General features: G+C 41.2%; 2 protein-coding genes across 7 annotated transcripts in view; both read left to right on the forward strand.

Annotated features, from left to right (window-relative positions):
* The window catches only part of MAN2B2 (mannosidase alpha class 2B member 2), a 63,759-nt gene extending 61,894 nt beyond the window's left edge, over window positions 1–1,865 (forward strand). For all 5 annotated transcript variants that reach the window (XM_084625984.1, XM_084625985.1, XM_084625987.1 and 2 more), the window contains one exon: window positions 1,615–1,865. In XM_084625984.1, coding sequence (XP_084482110.1) covers window positions 1,615–1,712 — 98 coding nt within the window. In that variant the 3' untranslated portion in view covers window positions 1,713–1,865. The remainder of the gene's footprint in view (window positions 1–1,614) is intronic.
* Window positions 1,866–4,431: 2,566 nt separating this feature from the next.
* On the forward strand, window positions 4,432–20,203 carry LOC311519168 (uncharacterized protein). 2 transcript variants are annotated; one of them, XM_084625449.1, is made up of 6 exons: window positions 4,432–5,145; window positions 9,850–10,032; window positions 13,413–13,757; window positions 14,694–14,810; window positions 15,370–15,485; window positions 18,565–20,203. In XM_084625449.1, the coding sequence occupies exons 2-6, from the start codon at window positions 9,978–9,980 to the stop codon at window positions 18,691–18,693; spliced, it is 762 nt and encodes a 253-aa protein (XP_084481575.1). In that variant the 5' UTR covers window positions 4,432–5,145; window positions 9,850–9,977; the 3' UTR covers window positions 18,694–20,203. The 2 variants fall into 2 exon arrangements, with proteins under 2 accessions (XP_084481575.1, XP_084481576.1); XM_084625450.1 differs by having other exon boundaries at window positions 14,697–14,810.
* The last annotated feature ends 455 nt before the right edge of the window (window positions 20,204–20,658 follow it).

The raw sequence follows: 20,658 nt of genomic DNA on the forward strand, positions 1-20,658 counted from the left end.
TCCTCCAAGGTCTAGCTCTTATCACCCTCTGTTTTTGAATCAGGCTGTTTCCTCCTCCTGGTGCCTGGGAGTCACTGAGAGCACAGGAGAGACAGTCTCACTGCTCTCAGTACCAAAGCCTGGACCCAGCCTGGTTCACAGCAGCCCAGAGCCGCAATTGCAGAGAAAATCCTACTCCGCCCCAGAGAGGAGCATGCTCAGTACAGACAGAATGTATAGGAATTCAGCTGCCAAGTTTTGCATGTGCAATCTGTAATGTTTGGCCAAATTTGGGCAGAATTTCACAGGCATGGCAAAAAGGGATATTCCTTGCACAAAAGCCACCCATCTGTCAAATTTCAAGTTCCTGCTCTAAAGTAGGGGGCTGGTCGAACTTCTCAAAGAGGAGGTCACTAAAATTTTTTATTACATGTAAAACTACCTAGCCTCATTCTCAGAAATAGCTGAATCATTTTGACTGAAATTTATGAAGAACATTTAGCCTGAGGCAGACGCCCAATATATAAAGTGTCCTTGACTCTAGAATGTCTTTACCCGGATATTCATTGGAGTGTGTCTGAGGCATCTATCACAGTAATGTTCAAACCCTAGCTTGTGCATTTATTTACTTTTTACTGTAATTCATATAAGAGATAGTTAGAAACCCAGATCAGAAAACCCACAGACTTCGGGGAAGTTGAGTTCCTTATCCAAACTGCGTGGTTTGGGCTAATTTCATGTTCATTTGTGGTTGTGTATTTGTTGTATTGCACAGAGGCTGGGGTGGTGGTATTTTACGTTGTTTCTGACACCTATTGCGTATTTTACCTTTTTAAAAGCATCTTACTCTATTTATGGTTCTGGGTTTTGAGTTATTTTTAAGGTACACAGAAGTTGCAGTAGTTAATATTGAAAGTTAATATAAAAAAAAGAGTTTCTTGAATTGTAATCTTGGCCAAGCCACTGACTGCATGACCTTGAGAAACATAGGCAAACAGGTAAGATACTAAGAGCTCATCTACACTTAAAACACGACAATGTCACAGCTGTGCTGCTGTAGTGCAGTGTAGACTCTCCGTAGACTGATGGGAGGGATGCTCTCATTGGCATAGGTAATCCACCTCCCAGAAAGGTGGTAGCTAGGTCAACAGAAGAATCCTTCCATCGATCTAGTTCTGTCTACACTGGGGATTAGGTCGGCTTAACTGCGCCACTCAGGGATGTGGATTTTTCACAGTTCTGAGTGACGTAGTGAAGCAGATTTAATTTTCTGCAGAGCCACCTCAGTAAAGCAGCAGTTTTGGAATATTAAGTGTTGGATTTTTCTCTCCATTACCATGGACACTCTGGAAATGTGCACCTTTTCTTCTGCCTGAGTGTATCATTAGGGTAGGACTAGTATCAGTAGCATGAGGCAGAGAGTGAAAGGTGGATAGTTTACAGTATATTTTAACATGATGAATGTGTGTTCCTTAGAGTTATCGGTGCAGCTGTTTAAATTAGAAAAGAAAATCTGTTCAAACCTAGGTGGATCAAAAATGTTGAGACAGCAAAATACTATGTGCAGTTGATCTGAAATAACGCTTTTCAGAGTAAATGACAAATCATAAACACCTGCATTTTTGCGTTTTATAGGCCTCTCCAGTAATAGAGAGAAGACCACAGAAAACGCTACTGTGACTATTCACCCAAAGGAAATTAGGACCTTTTTTGTATACTTTCAAGATCAATGAAAGTTTGCAGATTATTCCTGGGCCAACTATTGAATAACTGGCTGTATTTTTTTTTTTAAAGAAATGAAGCAACCGTTTTGAGAACTTTTTTCCTAGTATGGTAAATGGAAGGAATAATTATTCTGTAATAAACTGTTAAACTTGATTAAATAATCAGAATTAGTTGCTGGTTCATTTGCTTCTTTTTAAAGGAAATTACCCCATACTTTCTTAGGTCAGCTATTTAAAACATGTTTTTCTAGAAATTAAAAATGTTTAGCTTGAAAATAGAAAAAAGAAGAAAATATCTGACTGGTTAGGACCCGATCTATACTGAAGTACAAATGTATCAGCCAGGATATGAAACTGGGAGGCTGTGACTCTATTTCTTTGCATTGTTAAATCCATTTCAGTTCTGTCTATTTTTAAAATTTTTAAATGGTGGGCTTTGCCTCTACAGATTACAATACAAAGAGCCTGGATTACTTAGTCTCTTGTTCTCATAAAGAATGTAAAGCTACAGTTGTCTGCCAAGTTCAGACAACATGTACACTGATTGTGAGAAATGTTCATTAATAACTAGATTGGGAAGGAGTTACGTGTGAAGGACTACATTTAGGGTTATAGAAGTGTTAGTTACAAATAGTAAGAACTGCATTTATTTAAGGTAGCCTGTTTTTTAAAAGAACACACACTGGTGTGCTTTATTAGCTAAAGAAATGCTCATCATTATAGAAAATTGGATTTTTTTAAAAACAAAATGAAATATGTTTCCCTATTTTCTGCTCAACTCTAATTAATGTGGCGCTTTGGTGCCTAATTGTGCTGTCATATACACCTGTGTAGATAAGCGGAATGAAATGGAGCTACTCCAAATTTAAACCCATGACACTGAGATCAGAAACAGGTCTGTCATTTTTAGTTATTTTGATTTGCATCAGAAACTGTGAATTCTGCTTGCTGCAGCATGGTGCAAAATATTGCGTGCTGTCTCCCTGCCTAGAGGGAGAAAAAAGGGAAAGAAGAACATAGAGCAAATAGGGGCCACTTCATTTAAACCTATGGATTAACGTGGCCTATTGCTTCAAAAGTAATGTTTGTGTTGAATGTTTAGTTTCTTTATATTGCCTCTGCTTTATAGTACTAGTAGTCACAGCTAGCTTTCACGTAACACTTCACTGAGGTCTTAGATAATAATGAAAATAGCATTTTACTTTATATTTTTCATAGATTAATAGATTCTAAGGCTGGAAGGGACCATTGTGATCATCTAATCTGACCTCCTGTATAATTACGTCTGGAGGAATTCTGCACCACTGTGCACATGTAGAATTCATGTCCCCCGCAGATTTCTTTGCTTCCTCGCTGAAAAATGACTTCTGACAGGGAAGCAAAGGGAGGCCGCAAAAGCAGTCACATACCCCTCCCCATCAGTGAAGGCATGTCATTTTGGGCACCTCGCGCAGCTGGTGGAGAGGTAAATCACTGTGGGATCCCGCCTACACCTGAACCACCCCAATGGAGCCCCCTGTACCCAGACCCCCCCACTGAACCCCAACCAGCTGCACCTGGACTCCCGCCCCACTCCACCAGCACCCTAACACACCCCAGATGAGCCCCACACACCCAGACCTCCCCCTGTTGAGCCACAACCACCTTCACCTGGACCCCCCTGCAGAGTCCCATTCCCCCTGCACCCAGAACCCCTCAACAAACCCTTTGCATCCAGATCCCTGATGCACCCAGAACCCCCACTGAGCTGCCTGCACCCAGATTGCCCCATACAGAACCCTCTCACCCCATACCTGGATCCCCCCCACCACCACCACTAAGCCTCTCCACACTTAGATTCTGCCAGGCTGAGCCTTCCTGTCTACACCTGGATCAGGGGCCAGGGCTGGGCGTGTGTGTGAGACTCTGTCCCTCTTGCTTGCTTTCTTGGTGGGCATTGTGTGGATGGGCAGGACCCCGGGATGTTTCTGGGGAGGCTCAGCCCTTGCTCTGTGTCGGGGTTGGGTGCAGCCTCACCGCCAAGTCCGTGTCTGGAGGCGGGAGGAAGGGGGCTGCAGAGTGATCTCCCACCTCTGCACAAAGTAGCCAATGATGAAGGCCAGCCACATTGCAGGATACTGCCCCTAATCGAGTCCAGTTAGGATCCGTGAGCTCCTTGATCGACTAATCCCTGAGGCACCGCTCCTCCGAGAGACTCGCTTCATTTCTCATCAGCCAATCGCTGCGGCCCAGACCCTCCCGCTCTCCTGCGGACCCACCCTTAAGACTCTCAAAACCACCCAGGGGCCGCACCCATCCCAGCTAGGGTGCCTCCACCCATGGCAGTGTCTGGTATGGCTGCCTTGGTGTCACTGCCAGCAAGGCCCCTTGGGGTCCCCAGTACCATCCCTGTAGAGCCCCCTCGCCGCCGACCGCTCCAAACTCCAGGAGTCCTGCTCCCAGATCCATCCTTACCCATACGCAAAGTACACATGCTTAAGTGTACATTAAGCTGTGTGCTACTCCAGCCGCTGCCCTGCCTTTTCCCCATGACCCCTACCCCTGCTCCGCCCCAGCCCCTCCCCCACTCCAGCCCTTCCCCGCCCCAGCCCTGTCTCTTCCCACCCCTGAGGACCACAGCAGGGCCAGGCCTGCACTCACCGGCAGCACGAAGTGCAGCAACCAGGCCCCAGCCACGCCACCGGAGAGTGCTGGGGGGTGGTTCCCTCCTGCCTCCCAAGTCTGAAGGGTTAATGTCTAGCTATTCCACCTGGAAGCAGGCGGGGCACACCCTGACTGTTTCCTAGAAGCAATGCACACATTGCTCTATCCAAGGACAAGGGCTAGATATGAACCCTGAGAACTTGATTGTTTGGACAGCAACTGTGGGAGGTTTCTTTAGCCTGGGCTCAAGGCCTGAGAACCAGGATTGTAGTAGATAGAGGATGGTAACTAAGCATCTGAATCAACGTCATACATTCCTTTGTGTAGCAGTGTGTAATGCTTAGGGGGAGAAATATAATAAAAGGAGAAGGTGGAAGGCAGGGGGGGCAGAACAGCCCATCTCCGCTGACCAGCCTGTTTGCTTGCATAAAGCTGTGTTCTGTCTCATCACTGAACCGCAACACAAGTCCCCACCCCCATGGAGGCCTGGTGCCAGCCCCACCTCCACATGGAGGCCTGGTGCCCCAGTCCCCACCCCTGTGGGGGGGCTGCATAGGGCCCCAGAATAGCTAGGGACAGCCCTATCCCCTCCCCACACCTTGGTAACATCCCTTATAGAGCCCCCCCATGCCACATCCCATGAGTCCTCCCACCCCACCTCAGTAACATCCCTTACTATATACAAACTTTTAATGAATGTGGATTTCCCCAATGAGAATGACACTGGACTTTGATGCCATTGTAAAGAAAGATGACCAGCTGCATTGTTCACATTAATCAAAGAGGGTGTGGAAAGGAGGTAAGTTTGGTTTAATTATGATGGTATGTTTATAATAGTAAGCAAAGTTTTATGTTTATTTCCATTCAAATGTATCTTTATTAAATAGAGTTTATTTGAATATCGCTGAATTGTTAATTTCATGAGCATTCATGGCCCTCCATACAATTTCCATATTCAGATGTGGCCCTCAGGTCAAAAAGTTTGCCCACCCCCGTCCTAAAGCAAGAGTAACACCACATCTCCTGTATTATGGACGTTATTCTTATTACTTAGAGGAATTACATCCTTTTCATTTTCTTGCTGTACTTGTTGCTGTATTATATTATTTCTTTGTGAGCTAAATCTAATCTTGCAGGTAACATTTGCAAGTGTCTCCAATTTTGTCTATACACTTGAGCACTATTAGTCATGACATCCTAAGACTTAGGGGCTACCTCTTTCGTTACAGTGGCTTTCTGAGCCCAGTTTCTACCATTATAGATGTACACTCTCTCATTTGGTTTCAGATAAGGTAGTTTATGTGATCTTCTATCAAAATAATTCTTTTGATTACAAACTTGACTGATATTTATACTTATACCCTTCTTGAAAAAACATAGGTAATGTGTTTCTAACCTTTCTGTAAATAACAATTGTTCAGGGGATAAAACTTGTTGTAATGGCAATGTTCTGTAATTTAATAATGCCAAATATAAATCAGTATTTGTTTCTTCAGCCTTTATTAGTAATCTTTTTACTATTTTAACACCATTTTCAACTAGCCCATTAGACTGTGGGTAACCTGAACTTGATGTGATATATCTGAAATCATATACTATGGCAAATCTTTTAAACTCTTGACTGAAATAAAGGTCCATTATCAGTTATTACTATATTGGGAATGCCATGCCTTCCAAAAATTGATGTAATTTTATTAATTAGCACATTGTTTTTTAGTCTATATATTTCAGGAAAATGCCAAAAAATAATCAGTAACTATAAATTATGCATGTCCTTTATATTCAAATAGCTCTAAACCTATTTTAGGCCAAGGTCTTCTGTTTTCTTGAATAAATGTCAGAGGTTGTTTAGACTCAGCATTTCTATATTTTTGACACATGTCACAGTCTTTTATATAATCCTCCATGTTTAGTTCATTTGTGGCCAATACAGAACTTCTCTTGCTCTACATTTACATTTTTCTATGTGTAAATATCCCTTGTGTAAGCATTTCAACATGCCTGCTGTTAACCCTAAGGGAATTACTATTCTATTACCTTTAAACAGAATTCCTTCAATTACTGATAAATCTTCAGTAAATTGATTATGTTGGCTCTGGAATTAGCACATCCATTTCCAAAGTTATTCACTGGCATTAGTAAATTGTATACAATGTATAATATAGAGCTAAATGAAACAAAGAAACCAGTTATTCATGCAACTAGAAAAATACCCAGAAACAAATTTTCTTCCTGTGTAATGTCAGCTCTGTAATCCTTATTCGGTATCTTCTTTGAGACTTTCAAATTTTGAGCTCAGTGTGCATTTCTAAGTTTTTCCAGACTTCTCTGTTTGCAAACTTGTGCAAAATGATTCTATTTCTTGCAGATGTGACAGGTTTGACAATATGCTGGACATTTGTCTAGATTGGTGCCTCCTTTCACATCTGGAACATTCTTTCATATGCTCGTTTTTTTAACTTTAATACTTTCACTCTGTTTTCCCTCCATAGACTTGTTTTTCACTTTTTCTTATTAAGTCTATATTCACATCTTTGTGGGTTTTTTTTTTTCTAAAATGTACAATAGTTGTCGACTAAGTTCAGCAGATTGGCAAATTCTCACTGCTTTTTCCAGATTTAGATCTGGCTCTTCTAACAGTCTTTCCTGCTCTCCTCCGCACTGATATCTTTTGTACCCATCACAATTTGATCTCATAGACTCATAGACTCATAGATATTTAGGCCAGAAGGGACCATTATGATCATCTAGTCTGACCTCCTGCACAATGCAGGCTACAGAATTTCACCCACCACTCCTAAAAAAGACCTCACACCTATATCTGTGCTATTGAAGTCCTCAAATTGTAGTTTGAAGACCTCAAGGAGCAGAGAATCCTCCAGCAAGTGACCCGTGCCCCATGCTACAGAGGAAGGCGAAAAACCTCCAGGGCCTTCCAATCTGCCCTGGAGGAAAATTCCTTCCCGACCCCAAATATGGCGATCAGCTAAACCCTGAGCATATGGGCAAGATTCATCAGCCAGATACTACAGAAAATTCTTTCCCGGGTAACTTGGATCTTACCCCATCTAAAAACCCATCACAGGCCATTGGGCCTATTTACCATGAATATTTAATTACCAAAACCATGTTATCCCATCATACCATCTCCTCCATAAACTTATCGAGTTTAATCTTAAAGCAAGATAGATCTTTTGCCCCCACTACTTCCCTCGGAAGGCTATTCCAAAACTTCACTCCTCTGATGGTTAGAAACCTTCGTCTAATTTCTAATCTAAATTTCCTAGTGGCCAGTTTATATCCATTTGTTCTTGTGTCCACATTGGTACTGAGTTTAAATAATTCCTCTCCCTCTCTGGTATTTATCCCTCTGATATATTTATAGAGAGCAATCATATCTCCCCTCAACCTTCTTTTAGTTAGGCTAAACAAGCCAAGCTCCCTTATCATTGACTCAGACAGAGTCTGGAAATTACACTTCCGGACTTCTTGTCTTTAGGTTAGTGAAAAATGATTCAAAAGTCTCTTCCTCCATTTGCTTTCTTGAGTGAAACTGAAGTCAGCCAGATGTTTGCCTAATTTGTTCATAAAAACCTCCAATGATGGAGATTCTACAACTTTCCTAGGTAATTTGTTCCAGTGCTTAACTACCCTGACAGCTAGGAGGTTTATCCTAATGTCCAACCTAAAACTCCCTTACTGCAATTTAAACCCATTATTTCTTGTCCTGTCCTCAGTGGCTATGGAGAACATTTATCACCCTCGTCTTTACAACAACCTTTTATGTACTTGAAGACTTATGTCCCCCTCAGCCTTCTCTTCTCCAGAGTAACCAAGCCCAATTTTTTCAATCTTCCCTCATAGGTCATGTTTTCTGGACCTTTAATAATTTTTGTTGGTCTCCTCCGGATTTTCTCCAATTTGCCCACATCTTTCCTGAAATGTGGTGCCCAGAACTGGACACAATGCTCCAGCTGAGGCCTTATCAATGCTGAGTAGAGTGGAAGAATTACTCTTCTTCAAATAGTGTCCCTATGGGTCCTCCGCTGTAGGTTTGTCTGCGCCCCTGTGCTCCTGATAGGAGAACTTTGGTAGCTGTCTGTCCCACCCATGCATTTGCTGCTCCCCACCAGCCATGAGGTTAGACAGCATGTACAGGCATTTCTTCTTCAGTTCCTTCTCTACCACCCCTGGCTAGAGACGGAGCTAAGAGAAAGGATGAAGGGCCTTCCAGTGTCCTTGCAGAGGATTTCCAGCTGGATCACCTGCATCCAGACCTGTTACAAGCTGGCACAGGTCCCACCGCTGCCAATCATGAGGGTCCATTTGACCAGAGTCCAGGCGTCCTCGGCACATTCCCATGATTCCTTTCCTGGTGCACATTCCCATGATCCAGAACGTCTGCAGAGCCACGACGTGGTCTTCGGTTGACACGTTCACAGTGCATTACACCATCACTCAGCAGGCCAGAGATGACGCTGGGTTCGGCAGAGCGGTGTTGCAATCTGCATGTCCATGAACTCCTACCTGCCTCCGTTGGTACTGCTTGGGAGTCACCTAACATGGAATAGACATGAGCAAGCACTCAAAGAAGAAAAGACAGTTACCTTTTCCATAACTGGTGTTCTTAGAGATGTTGCTCATGTCCATTCCGTAACCCGCCCTCCTTCCCCACTGTCAGAGTTTCTGGCAAAAAGGAACTGAGAATTGAGGGAGCTGGGGGCGCCCCTTATACCATGGCATGTGCACGCCACTCCTGAGGGTGCTAGAGCCAGTCCCCTATGGATACCACTGAGGGAACAACTGCCAGCTCCGGTGCATGTGGTGAACACACACATGGAATAGACATGAGCAACACATCTCAAAGAACACCAGTTACAGAACAGGTAACTGTCTTTTTATTCCTCCCCTGTGTTTCCTATCTTTTAACCAGTCACCAGTCCATAAAAGGATCTTCCCTCTTATCCCATGACCGCTTACTTTGCTTAATTCTTTCTTAAACAAACTGTTCTTTGTTTATACTCGCTGTCCACCGTTGCTATTGTCAGCGGAGCTGCACTGGTTTGGTATGATGCCATTGGAATATGTAGTAGATAAAGTAATGGGAATGGTTAGTGTCAGTCATATGCATGTTCATCTCATCCTCAGATTCAGACAGAATCCTTTAGAAAAAACAGATTCATAAGGTTAATGAAATGGATGAAGTGTGCTAGGAGAGGGACGAAGCAGCTGAGGGAAATTCATCTTTATCAAGTGCTTCCAAACGAGTGACAGTCAAGAAACTGACTTGAAAATGGGACACTTATATGCGGGGAAACTCAGAGCTGTGTTCATACTCTAGGAAGAAAACAAGGACTGATAATGTTCATTATTAAGGGACAAGCGGTTCGGCTTAATTTAAAAAACAATGTTCAGCAATTCAGACAGATTGGGCTGGGCTTTGAAAGAGAAGAATGTCATTGTAATTCAAGAGATGTGTTAGAATAAAGTTGTTTGCTTTCAGATGTTATGAAGTAACTACAGCAGAGGGAACAGGAAGTTAAACTCCACATCTGACACGTTCTTTCTCACTCCTTGTCTTACTGACTTTCAATTGAGAGGCACTGATGAGAGCTTTAATAATCCTGAGTGATGACCACAATTATCCTGAAATTTATCCTTTTGACAGAGTGCTTTGGCTACTTAGGTAAGTTCTTTGAAGTTTTGAGGGGGTTGGGATTTGGTGCAGTTGGTATATCTGTAATTCTCTAGGGTTAATCAAAAAAATCAGTTTGGTTTTAAAAACCTAAAAGCTAACGCCCCAAATATGTACAGATCAATTAAAACATATGTAGCTGCTGTGCAAGCCCTTCACATAGATTTCCATGTGTGCATGTTTGGGAGAACATTACTCAGGTTTTTGTAGTGCAGAAGGCAAAATTATTGTTTGTGCTGAATCCAAGCCACTATTGGCAAAATACCATGCGATTAGAAGAAGTTGCTCAAAGAGCATTAGCCCAAAAATATTTGTCTTAGAAGAAATCCAAAGATTAAAAAATTACATTGTACTAATTCCAAAATGATGTCACCAAGTTAATAATTATCAATTTCCTTTATTTAAAATTAGACCTTTATAGTAAGTTCTTCATCAAGATTAACTCTTAGTGTAAAATTTAAAATATTGTAAAGACTTTCTTCGCGAACAAATAGCTAGTGAAATACAATACAGTTGGGTTTTTGTATCACAGCTTTCATACAAACTGTATTGCAAAAAGCTGAACAGCGTTAAATATTATAGTAATAGCACTAAATAGTAAAGCAGAAGAAAAGAGAAATTAAGATATTTAGATAAGAGAAAAAAAGATGTTTTCTGATGTGTTTTTAACAAAGAGGGAGGAACCAATAAGGCGGGGATGCAGGAAACGTGTCTAATACAATAAAAATAATATTAAAAAAACCCTAAAATGAATTAGTTCAAAAACCTAGAAATTAATATGATATATACCATGCCACTTTAGCAACCCAATAATCTTACTATTTAAATATTCTTCCCTTCCTTTCCCCCTCCCCCTTTTTTCTGATGTTTATTCAGCAATATGTTCTATCTTGGTCATTCTGCATTTCAGTTCTAATATCTTTCAGGTGGATACTGCATTTGTACCCAGCATTTAAAGTGCCATTCAAACCAATGATACGATGCACAAGTTTTAAATAATAATAAAGGCAAGAGCTGCTTTTTCTGAAAAAGACTATATTGTGAAGTAGGAAGGGAGGAAAAAATCAATGTTTTCTTGTGGGTGTGCTCTTAAATCTTAATAAAATTTCAAGTGAACTTTGCAACTCTTGGGGCTGATACTGCTGCTACTGTATTAAAAATGGGAATGTTGCCATTGATTTTGGTAGGATTGGAATTGGACCCTTCACGGTAGGACTATAAATGATCAAGGTGGATTAAATAAATAGCTCGTGTGAGCCACATTGTGAAAAAAAAGGAGGAGAAAGATTTCTTATAACTTCTCTATGTGGGAAGAAAGCTTCATCAGTTTAAAAGAAGAAGAAAAACCAGGCTAACGCTTTCAAAAGGGATTGCACAGCTCTTATAAAACTTGACCAATGTCTTTAAGATTATGAGAAATATAGAACCAAATCCTGGTGTCCTCACTTGGGATTTGGCTGTACAGGGTTTATAGGGCCTAAGAATTCAGTGAAAATTGAGCATGAAACTCGGGAAATGGTCCATTACTGCGCCATTAGCAGCAATGGAGGTAAACTTCAAAGGACCAAAAACAACGAGGAGGACTTGTGGCACCTTAGAGACTAACAAATTTATTTGGGCATAAGCTTTCGTGGGCTAAAACCCACTTCATCAGATGCTTGGAGTGGAAAATACAATAGGCAGGTATATATACACAGTACATGAAAAGATGGGAGTTGCCTTACCAAGTCGTGGGGTCAGTGCTAACGAGACATTTCAATTAAAGTGGAAGTGGGCTATTCTCAACAGTAGAATACCAAGGGAGGAAAAATCACTTTTGTAGTAGTAATGATGCCAATGTAATCAGGGTGGCCCACTTCAAACAGTTGACAAGAAGGTGTGAGTAACAGTAGGGGGAAATTAGTATGGTGAAAAAAAACTAATGTCCCCCTACTGTTACTCACACCTTCTTGTCAGCTGTTTGAAATGAGCCACCCTGATTACGTTGGCCTCATTACTACTACCTGCCTATTGTATTTTCCACTCCAAGCATCTGATGAAGTGGGTTTTAGCCCACGAAAGCTTATGCCCACATAAATTTGTGTGTCTCTAAGGTGCCACAAGTACTCCTCATTGTTTTTGCTGATACAGACTAACACGGCTACCACTCTGAAACCTGTCACCATTCAAAGGGACAGTTAGTTTCAATATGATCAAAGTGTTATCCTTGTTGGGGTGCCCAGGACTGTGAGCCACTTTGTTACCTCCCTGCCTCAGCTGGTGCTGCTGCTGCTTTACTGGGTGTCAGCACCCTGACGCCATCAGTCTGTTAATCTCCTAACCAATTTCCTCTGGGCTCGGCCAGCCCTTACTTTGCCTGGCAGGTTAACAATAGATGCACCCTAGCCCCTGTGAAAACACCTCCTGTCCTATCCAGACCCTGTCACTGGCACACTCAGAATGAGACATCTTTGGTTCAACAGAGGTCAGCTCCAATATAACATCACAGCACCGACATATAGTTATGGTGAAAACAATCATACCTTTATTATCAAAAGCTGAAATTTAAGAGATAGTGACTAAGGATAACAAATGGAAACCAAATGTTTACATATAAAACAAAAAGTATAACACCCTTCTTAGAGTCTAAACTTAACTTCTACAGGCTAAAATCCTTGTCTAAAGTATTTCTCACCTAGAGCAATCTCCCAGAGTCATCAACCACAGGGCTCGGATCCACCTTGCATGAATACTAAAAGCACTGTCCTTTTGCCTTCTTATATCCCTAAAGTTCTTCGGTTGGTCCCCAGAGTCAGGCTGACCGCCCGTGGTTTATTCCCTGGGGTGCTGACACCACATTGTCTTCACAGCCTCATCTTGTTGTCCTATACAAATGGTCTTTTACTATGTTGGCTTACAATGCTTATTTTACATGTGAACCAAGGCAAACAGGTGAGGATATATCTCCTTGTCTGACACAACCTGTTTGTGAACCCTGCCTGGGATACAGACTCAGAAACATATTTTCATTACCTATTCACGAGTCCTTAAATATCATCCATACCTACATCTTGCAAAAATAAGGTTTTTTTAGATACCTCACTTGACCCTTTTTGGCTTTGGTTACCATGACAGCAGCCTGTTGGGTGTTGTGAGTTTGTCAGGCCTGTCAAGGGTTGCTGTTACAAAACAGTGAACTCTTTGCCAGTTGGCATTGAGGTGTTCTAAGGCCACACTAAGGTATTTGTAATTATTTAGGGGAAAACAGGAGTAACTAACTTTTAAAAAGTGAGGGTGTTGTCATAAAATAGGCTCCATAATGCCATAAATTATTATTGTGCTGTTTTATTATGCCTGCGCTAAACTTAAAGTTATTTGTTTTTTGTCAATAGCAAATGGTACCAATGAATTAACAGTCAGCCAGACACCATCAGAAATTAAGATATCCATTGGAATGTCAGCTGAAATTACCTGTTCCTGGAAAAACGATGAGATGGTCGAGCGGTTTAGAGTAGTCTGGAAAATACAACATCTCACCTTTAAAGAGGGCACCAGCAGAGAGCTATCAACAACACTTTACTACACAGCCAATGCCACACACAAGGATAAGACAGTATTAAAGATCGAAGTTGTGAAAAGAAATGACACTGGAACTTACTTCTGTGAGATAATTACCGAAATACCTTTCATGAAAAAAGGGCTGGGAAATGGAACAACTCTGATTATTGAAGAGCAAGGTAAACAAGCAATTGACATGAATTGTTCTATAGAGATGCCACTTCATTTGTCTCCCTGAAGATTTTTTAGTCAGAAATGTGTTACTTACTTTTTTTCTCCCTTAAGGGTTATAAAGCCAATGATCTGACAAAAAAAACCAGAGCATTAGGAGCACCCATGTCCTTATTCTGACTCTGACACTAACTCCTTCTGTTGCCTTGGGCAATTCACTTAACCTCTCTGCTTTAGTTTCCTCAGCTGTCAAATGCTCATTTACTGACATCACATGATTGCTGAGAGGATTCATGAAATTATTATTTATAGCACCCTCAGGTCTTCTGGGTGCTTCACAGAAGCCCTAGAACGACACTGTGAAGCCTGGAAGAGCTTACAGTCTATAATTTAGATGTGAGACAGTGAATGAGGATGATAAACGCTAGGGAGAGGGATGGAGTGAGGAAAGGCAATGGTTGCATCACTGAGTCACACCGTTACTCAGTTTAGTCATGAGCTCACCCCAGTGGTAGAGTTTTTATCATTTATTATGTTTTATTAATTTATAAAAACAAGCAAGATTAGGAGATAAAATATTAGGCATTTTTGATTCACTTATGGCAAGCATTGCAATGGGCATCAAATGATTTAAACAGGATAAAAATGCTACAGACCTGCAATATTTTATTATTTTATTGTATAATTGCAAAACATTAATCATTTTTATTTTAGGGCCCAAACCTGCAAACACTTAAGCATGTGTGTAACTTTGTTTACATGAGTTGTCCTATTGAAGGGATTATTCAAATGAGCAAAATCACACACATGTTTAAGTGTTTGTGGGATCTAATATTTACTAGGATTGAACCTAGCCATTGAGGCAGTAGAACACACGTATATCTAAAAACCTAACATGGTGCTTTTAAGTAATAAGTAACTTGATTTGAAATGTTTTATTGCAGAAGCTGAATCAATGGAAAACTATCATTTTATGGCAATTCTGGCCATCTTTCCTTTCCTAATATCAGGGGGCTGTTTCTATCTCCGTTACAAAAAGCAGCAGAACTCAAAAAACACTGGTAAGTGGCCCTGCATTTTTCCATATAGTCCCTACCAGCAAATGCTGGTCTCAGAGTATGTGTGCACCTAAAAAAGCAGCACTAGGAGGGGAATTGCATGGTACAACTATTGTGCCTCCAATCCTGGCTCTTCATGGGTACTACAAGCAATGAGCGGTAGGTGGGGCATTCCAGGCATTTATTATGAGGCATGCTCCATGTGTGTTTGCATGGACCCTTCTTATGCACCTGCAATCACTATACACCCTCCCTTGCTTGGATTACTCACAGTCCTGGAAAGAGTAAATGTGTCTCTACAATGTGCTGCCACACATGGACCCTGCAAAGGTGAGCTGTATGGTGTATAAAAGGGACTGCAGAAGTTTGGTGTCTGGGCACCCTTCACTAGCACACAGTAGGTCTACACTCCCCTTTGGATGCCATGGAGACCAATGAAAGATCAATCTCCATCAATCTACCCTCACAAAGCATTGATGTGTGACTCCTGAAATGTGTAATAAACAAAATAATGGCTCTGCTTTGTATTTATGTCACATAAATGTGTTCCATCCACCTTCAGTGCCAGAGAGAAGGACCCATGAGGAACAGACGCTTCAGGTTACTGAACTGGAGGAAGGAAATGAGAGAAATGAAGCAGATGAGATAAATTCTTCTTTATCAAACTCATCAGAATGGGTAAGCGATTTACAGCAGGGGTCGACCTACAAGTGTGCTCCGAAGTGAGGTTCTCACGGAGGTTCAATTGAGCAGACAGAATTTAACAGGAGAACAGGAAGTTGCTGTTATTTAGTACAGTACAGTATCCTACTGCACAATGTAAAGCCGTGAAATAAAATGAAATGCATTGTCAATAAGAGCAAAGCAAACTTGCTTAATTTTATTTAAAACTCTGCATGTTGGGAAGGCCGTATCATACTCTTCCCCCTGAAATGCTATAGCATGCCTCAGCATTGTCCCCTATTGCTACTGCAGCCATGGTTAGCAGCTTCAGTGTACTTTACATTGTGGGGAAAGCACAGAACACAAGTATGTATATATTAAGTAAGCAAGAGGAGTAAGGAGGCTATACCATATTGTACTCAAGAGGTTCAGCGTCTCACTGGTGCTGGAGCAACACCGCAATGTAGCTAGGGACTGGGAAAGTTGGCTTTACACTGTCTCTCTGCTCCTCCCTTTGGTCCTGGTTCAGCTCAAGGTACCATTCCAGCATCTGGAGATCACTGGAATGCAGTAGCGCTCAGCCATGCCCCTTTTCCCTGGCTACGCCTAGGACATCCCTACATTGGGGATGGCATAGAACCAGTTACACCTGCCTCCAGATTCCCCTGTTTTGGGGAGACCCCATGAAGCCGGTTAAGGCATCTTTATGGGTCTTTGTACTGCCATCAGCAGTAAAGGTGTCCATGGCATCATAAAAATTCATAGCTGTTCCATTTGTTTGGAAGTTATTCACCTAACCCTAAGCACACTAGCTGTAGCAGGATAACAGGTGGGGGTGTGGGGTGGTTAGCCCTTAAATATAGCCCCTGACATCATCAAACCACTGTTTTAACCTTAAATAATAAATTCTCACAATATCTAGGTTAACAGATCGGGATATTGAGAGACAGAGGACCAAATTCAACCCTAGCAGACACAGTTCCCATTGAAATCAGTGGGAGTTTCACAGGCTTACACTAAATGAAGCCCAGAGTGGTTAGGTAAAGTGCCAAAGGCCACAGAGGTGGTTATAGACAGAGCTGCTGATATTAAAACACAGAAGTTCTTGGCTTCTCACCTCATACACAGTATCTCATTAGTGTTGTTGTTACCACTCCTGAAAATCCACTGGTAATTGCCATGGAGGGCACAAATGGTCAGGACAAGAGTAATTTTTTGGAAAAATATATAATTGAGAGCTTCTTCACCAGAATGCATTGATTCACCCTGGGTCCCTTCCTGACCTCTCAAGGTCCCTTCCAGTTCTGTGATTCGATGATTAAAGAGTTTATTTTGTAATACTACAGGAAATACCAAAATAATTTTTGCACTGTTGTTGTAGCCATCTTGATCCCAGTGTATTTGTGAGACAAGGTGGCTGAATTTTCACTGAACCAACTTCTGTTGGCCCAGTAAAAGATATTACCTCAATCAAAATATTTTTTTAAAAATCTATTAATTTCATTTAAAATATAAAAGTAGACCTCTTATTATGGTGGATAGCTCTGTTACTTGTTAATATTTGATGAGGACATGAGAAAAATTGTGTTGAGAATGAGAAGGCAAGCATCAAAGCTGGGGTGCAAAGCAATCAGTTCACTGATAGCCATTAGCTGCAATGGCTTTGCATGGACAATGAGAGTCATCCAGAAGATGTGTGAATATAATTATGAAAGATCTATTGTTGTTGTTGTTATTTTATAACTAAATGGCTGTTAGCCACAGTCACCTCTTGTCATGTACCTTTTACATTCTAATACAGATATGATCATTTTAATATGAATTGTGATCTTTCATTTCCAAGACTACCTTGTTATTAGTTGGATCAGATGACAAGTGTCACAAAAGTTTGCAGCAATTGTTTAGAAAGTTTTTTGCTTGCTTTAAATGAGCTTTTGCTATTTTTTGCCTGGGTTGCATTAGGTACCTTTTCTGGAGACAGCGAGTGTCATGCTGCTGCAACCTAAGTTTATTCATATCTGAATCCACATCTTATATCCTGTGCAAATCTATCTGCCATCTCTAATTTACGTTCTCACAAAGTGGATGCCACATAGCTATGAGCTCCACAGTTTCTACTTGTTTAGGTATCAAGGCAGTTGTCGTTGTTTTCTACCTCTTGGGGAGAAAGGGTGATCATGTGGCTGAAGAACAGGGCTGGGAATCCAGGCTTGGGTCATATTATTGACTCTGTCACAGATTTCCTACTGCAAGCCACGTCATCTATCTGGGCCTCAGTTTCCCTTCTGTAAAAACGGGGATGATAATACTTTCCTCAAAACAGTTATTGTGAGGACAAATTAAAAAACATCCAATTCTTGATGTCCATTATCACACTATTGTGTACTGCACAAGGCTAAGGATTTTGGGAGAGTTAACGAGATGATTCTGTGGTAAACACCCCAGGCATAACAGAATCTTGTGCTGTGTGCATGCACATGTATGTGGGTTTTCAGGGAGACGTTTGGGTCTCCCCAGGATTTTGCTGCAGATCTCATCTAAAGACCACAAAGATTTTACCCACAAATACTCATGAAATGAAAATTGGTCATTTTGTATGACTCCGAATAGCACCTAGGTAGCACAGCAATTGGACGCCAGATAGATTACATCGAAAATAGCAGCTAAAGGAAATAGCACTATGGTTTTGTACATAAACCCATGTATAGTGGGGACATTACGGGGCTTGAAAGGTCATGGTGGTAGAAAACCCAGCCCAGTTCTGGTGCCATTTAAATAGGAATGGACCTGAACTAAAGTCAGGATCAACCACTGCAAATTTTGTGGGATTTAGATCCAAATGAGAACTTTGCATCTGGCCCCTTCCTATAATGGGATAAATGAAACCCCTGGTTCCAAAGATGGGGAAAACTTTGCATTTGAATCCAAGTATTGTGGCTTGGGCTTATTTCTAAATGTAGAACTCTGACTTTTGAGATGGGTCAAATCAGGTTCCTTGGGTCCTATTCTAGGTGATGTGTTAGATAATTATTCAGCTTAAAACACACTTGAATAGTATAAGTCAATTTGATGAGAGTTTTCTTTGGTTTTCAAGGCTATTTCCACACTTTATGAGTCCCTTGATTATTTTGCAATGAAGCAAGATGAAGATAAAGAGCAGGAGAACAAACACTCTGTCGCTTTTGCATCAAATGCGCAGAAGATTAGTAAATCTCATGACTAACTGCAGCAGCTGGGAAATCTAGAAGATGTGAGGAAAACAGCAAGGACCCTCCATCCACTTTGACATTCCAGATTTGAAAGTTCATGTAATTAATGAGACAGAGAGATAAAACTGGCAAGCCACTGAGTACAATAGCGTAATTTGCTTCTTGATCTCCCAGTGTGCAACTGAAATGCAGTGAAGTCTGTTTGCTGTCCCTGGAACACCATTGTGAAAGTGAAGCGAGTATGGTACGAGAAGTAAGGTTGGTTCAAAATAATGGAGAAAAGTATTTTTGTTATTGACTTTCATGCAAAATTCCCGGAATCTTTTGTTGTTGCTGTTTTAAAAGTTTGATATCTCACTATTTACCTGGGGGTTTATTGTCATGCAGTGGCTTCTCTTCCCCCCAGTTCCCACTTCCCAGTGTGCAGGAGTAAACATAACAATGCGCAATCATACTGTGAGCATTTGCCAAATTGAATACCATCGAACCATTAAAAGTGTTGCTTCAGGCAATGGACACTACATGATGGTTTAGAGGAAGATGGAGAAAAAACCCACACTGATAATCACCCAGACAGTTAAGCAATACTGTGCATAGGATGAAATCCTTCCTGACCACTGAGGGGATCACCAGATGCACTGAAGCATGAGATTTCATTACCCTATCTTAGCATGAGTTAGTATGCAGGACAGTATGCTGTCCTGCATACTAACTACATCCTATATAGAATATGACAGTTAATGCATTAAAGAAGATAGCTAGAGCCTTTCTGAGTAAAGGTTTCAGAGTAGCAGCCGTGTTAGTCTGTATCCACAAAAAGAACGAGGAATACTTTTGGCACCTTAGAGACTAACAAATTTATCTGAGCATAAGCTTTCGTGGGCTACAGCCCACTTCATCAGATGCATAGAATGGAACATATAGTAGGAAGATATATATAAATACGGAGAACATGAAAAGGTGGAAGTTGCCATACCAACTCTAAGAGGCTAATTAATTAAGATGATCTATTAGCAGGAGAAAAAAACTTTTGTAGTGATAATCAAGATGGCCCATTTCAGACAGTTGACAAGAAGGTGTGAGTAACAGTAGGGGGATAACATAACAGCAAACAATTGCAGCGGCTAGTATTTTAGGCTTATTGAAAAAAAGAGAGAGTAGCTGAAACATCAGTGTGTTTGTGTAGCAGTCTTTTTTGTCTGCTGTGAAGATTCATTCTGTGGACAGATGGCCAGTGGATTATTTTCCCAACAGTGGGCACAGGTAAGTAGACTTCATCATTATGTAAGAGAGAGCTGATTCAGACGGTTCTGGAGGGTGCCAGCAAACACAGACTGGCTTTTCCAAACTGCCCAGAAACAACTCTGACACTTTAAATGTTATTCAGTATCTTTTCAATGAAAATGGAATGGTTTCCAAGTATTTTCTGTGTGTTTCTGTATGTGTAGAGTGAGAGACAGAGTGTCAATTGGCAACAGAGCATCTCTCTGTCTATCAGTAAATCTAAATCTATCTGTATTTAACTCATATGTAAATAAAATCTGATTTTCTTAGTCATTTCTCTTATCTTTTTGTTAAATTTAAATAATTTAAACCACAAGCCTCAGTGTCTCTCATCATGATATTAATTATTACAGGCTTGTTCCCTCCCCTGCAGGATAAAGCCCTCATAAAAGTGCCATGAAGCATCTTTGTGACTGGTGATGCTTCGGAGTGGGACAGATTTCTGTGGGCTTGTCCTATGAGTGGAAAGGCCACTGTTTTTGTTTTCTTTGCTCATTATTTTATATTTATTTTTTGTTCTCCAGTGTTCTTTCAGTGTTTGAAGTAACTGTTACTTTGCTGTGGAAAACTGATTATTGGAAGCTCAATATTTACAATGTCATGCTGCAGAATCCACTGGAAATTGTACATAGGTTGCAGGAGGAGAGAAGGGAGCAAGGAGGAACATTTTAACACATCTGTGTATTGCTGATGAC

This window comes from Lepidochelys olivacea (genome assembly GCF_965140295.1).
Source record: "Lepidochelys olivacea isolate rLepOli2 genome assembly, chromosome: 4".
Taxonomy (NCBI): Eukaryota; Metazoa; Chordata; order Testudines; family Cheloniidae; genus Lepidochelys; species Lepidochelys olivacea.

Bases quoted from the DNA above. Each gene is read 5' to 3' on its own strand.
- LOC311519168 (XM_084625449.1), top strand. From the start codon at position 9,978: ATGACCACAATTATCCTGAAATTTATCCTTTTGACAGAGTGCTTTGGC. The intron at 10,033-13,412 runs GTAAGTTCTTTG...TTTTGTCAATAG, and splicing joins AGAGTGCTTTGGCTACTTAG to CAAATGGTACCAATGAATTA. The intron at 13,758-14,693 runs GTAAACAAGCAA...GTTTTATTGCAG, and splicing joins TCTGATTATTGAAGAGCAAG to AAGCTGAATCAATGGAAAAC.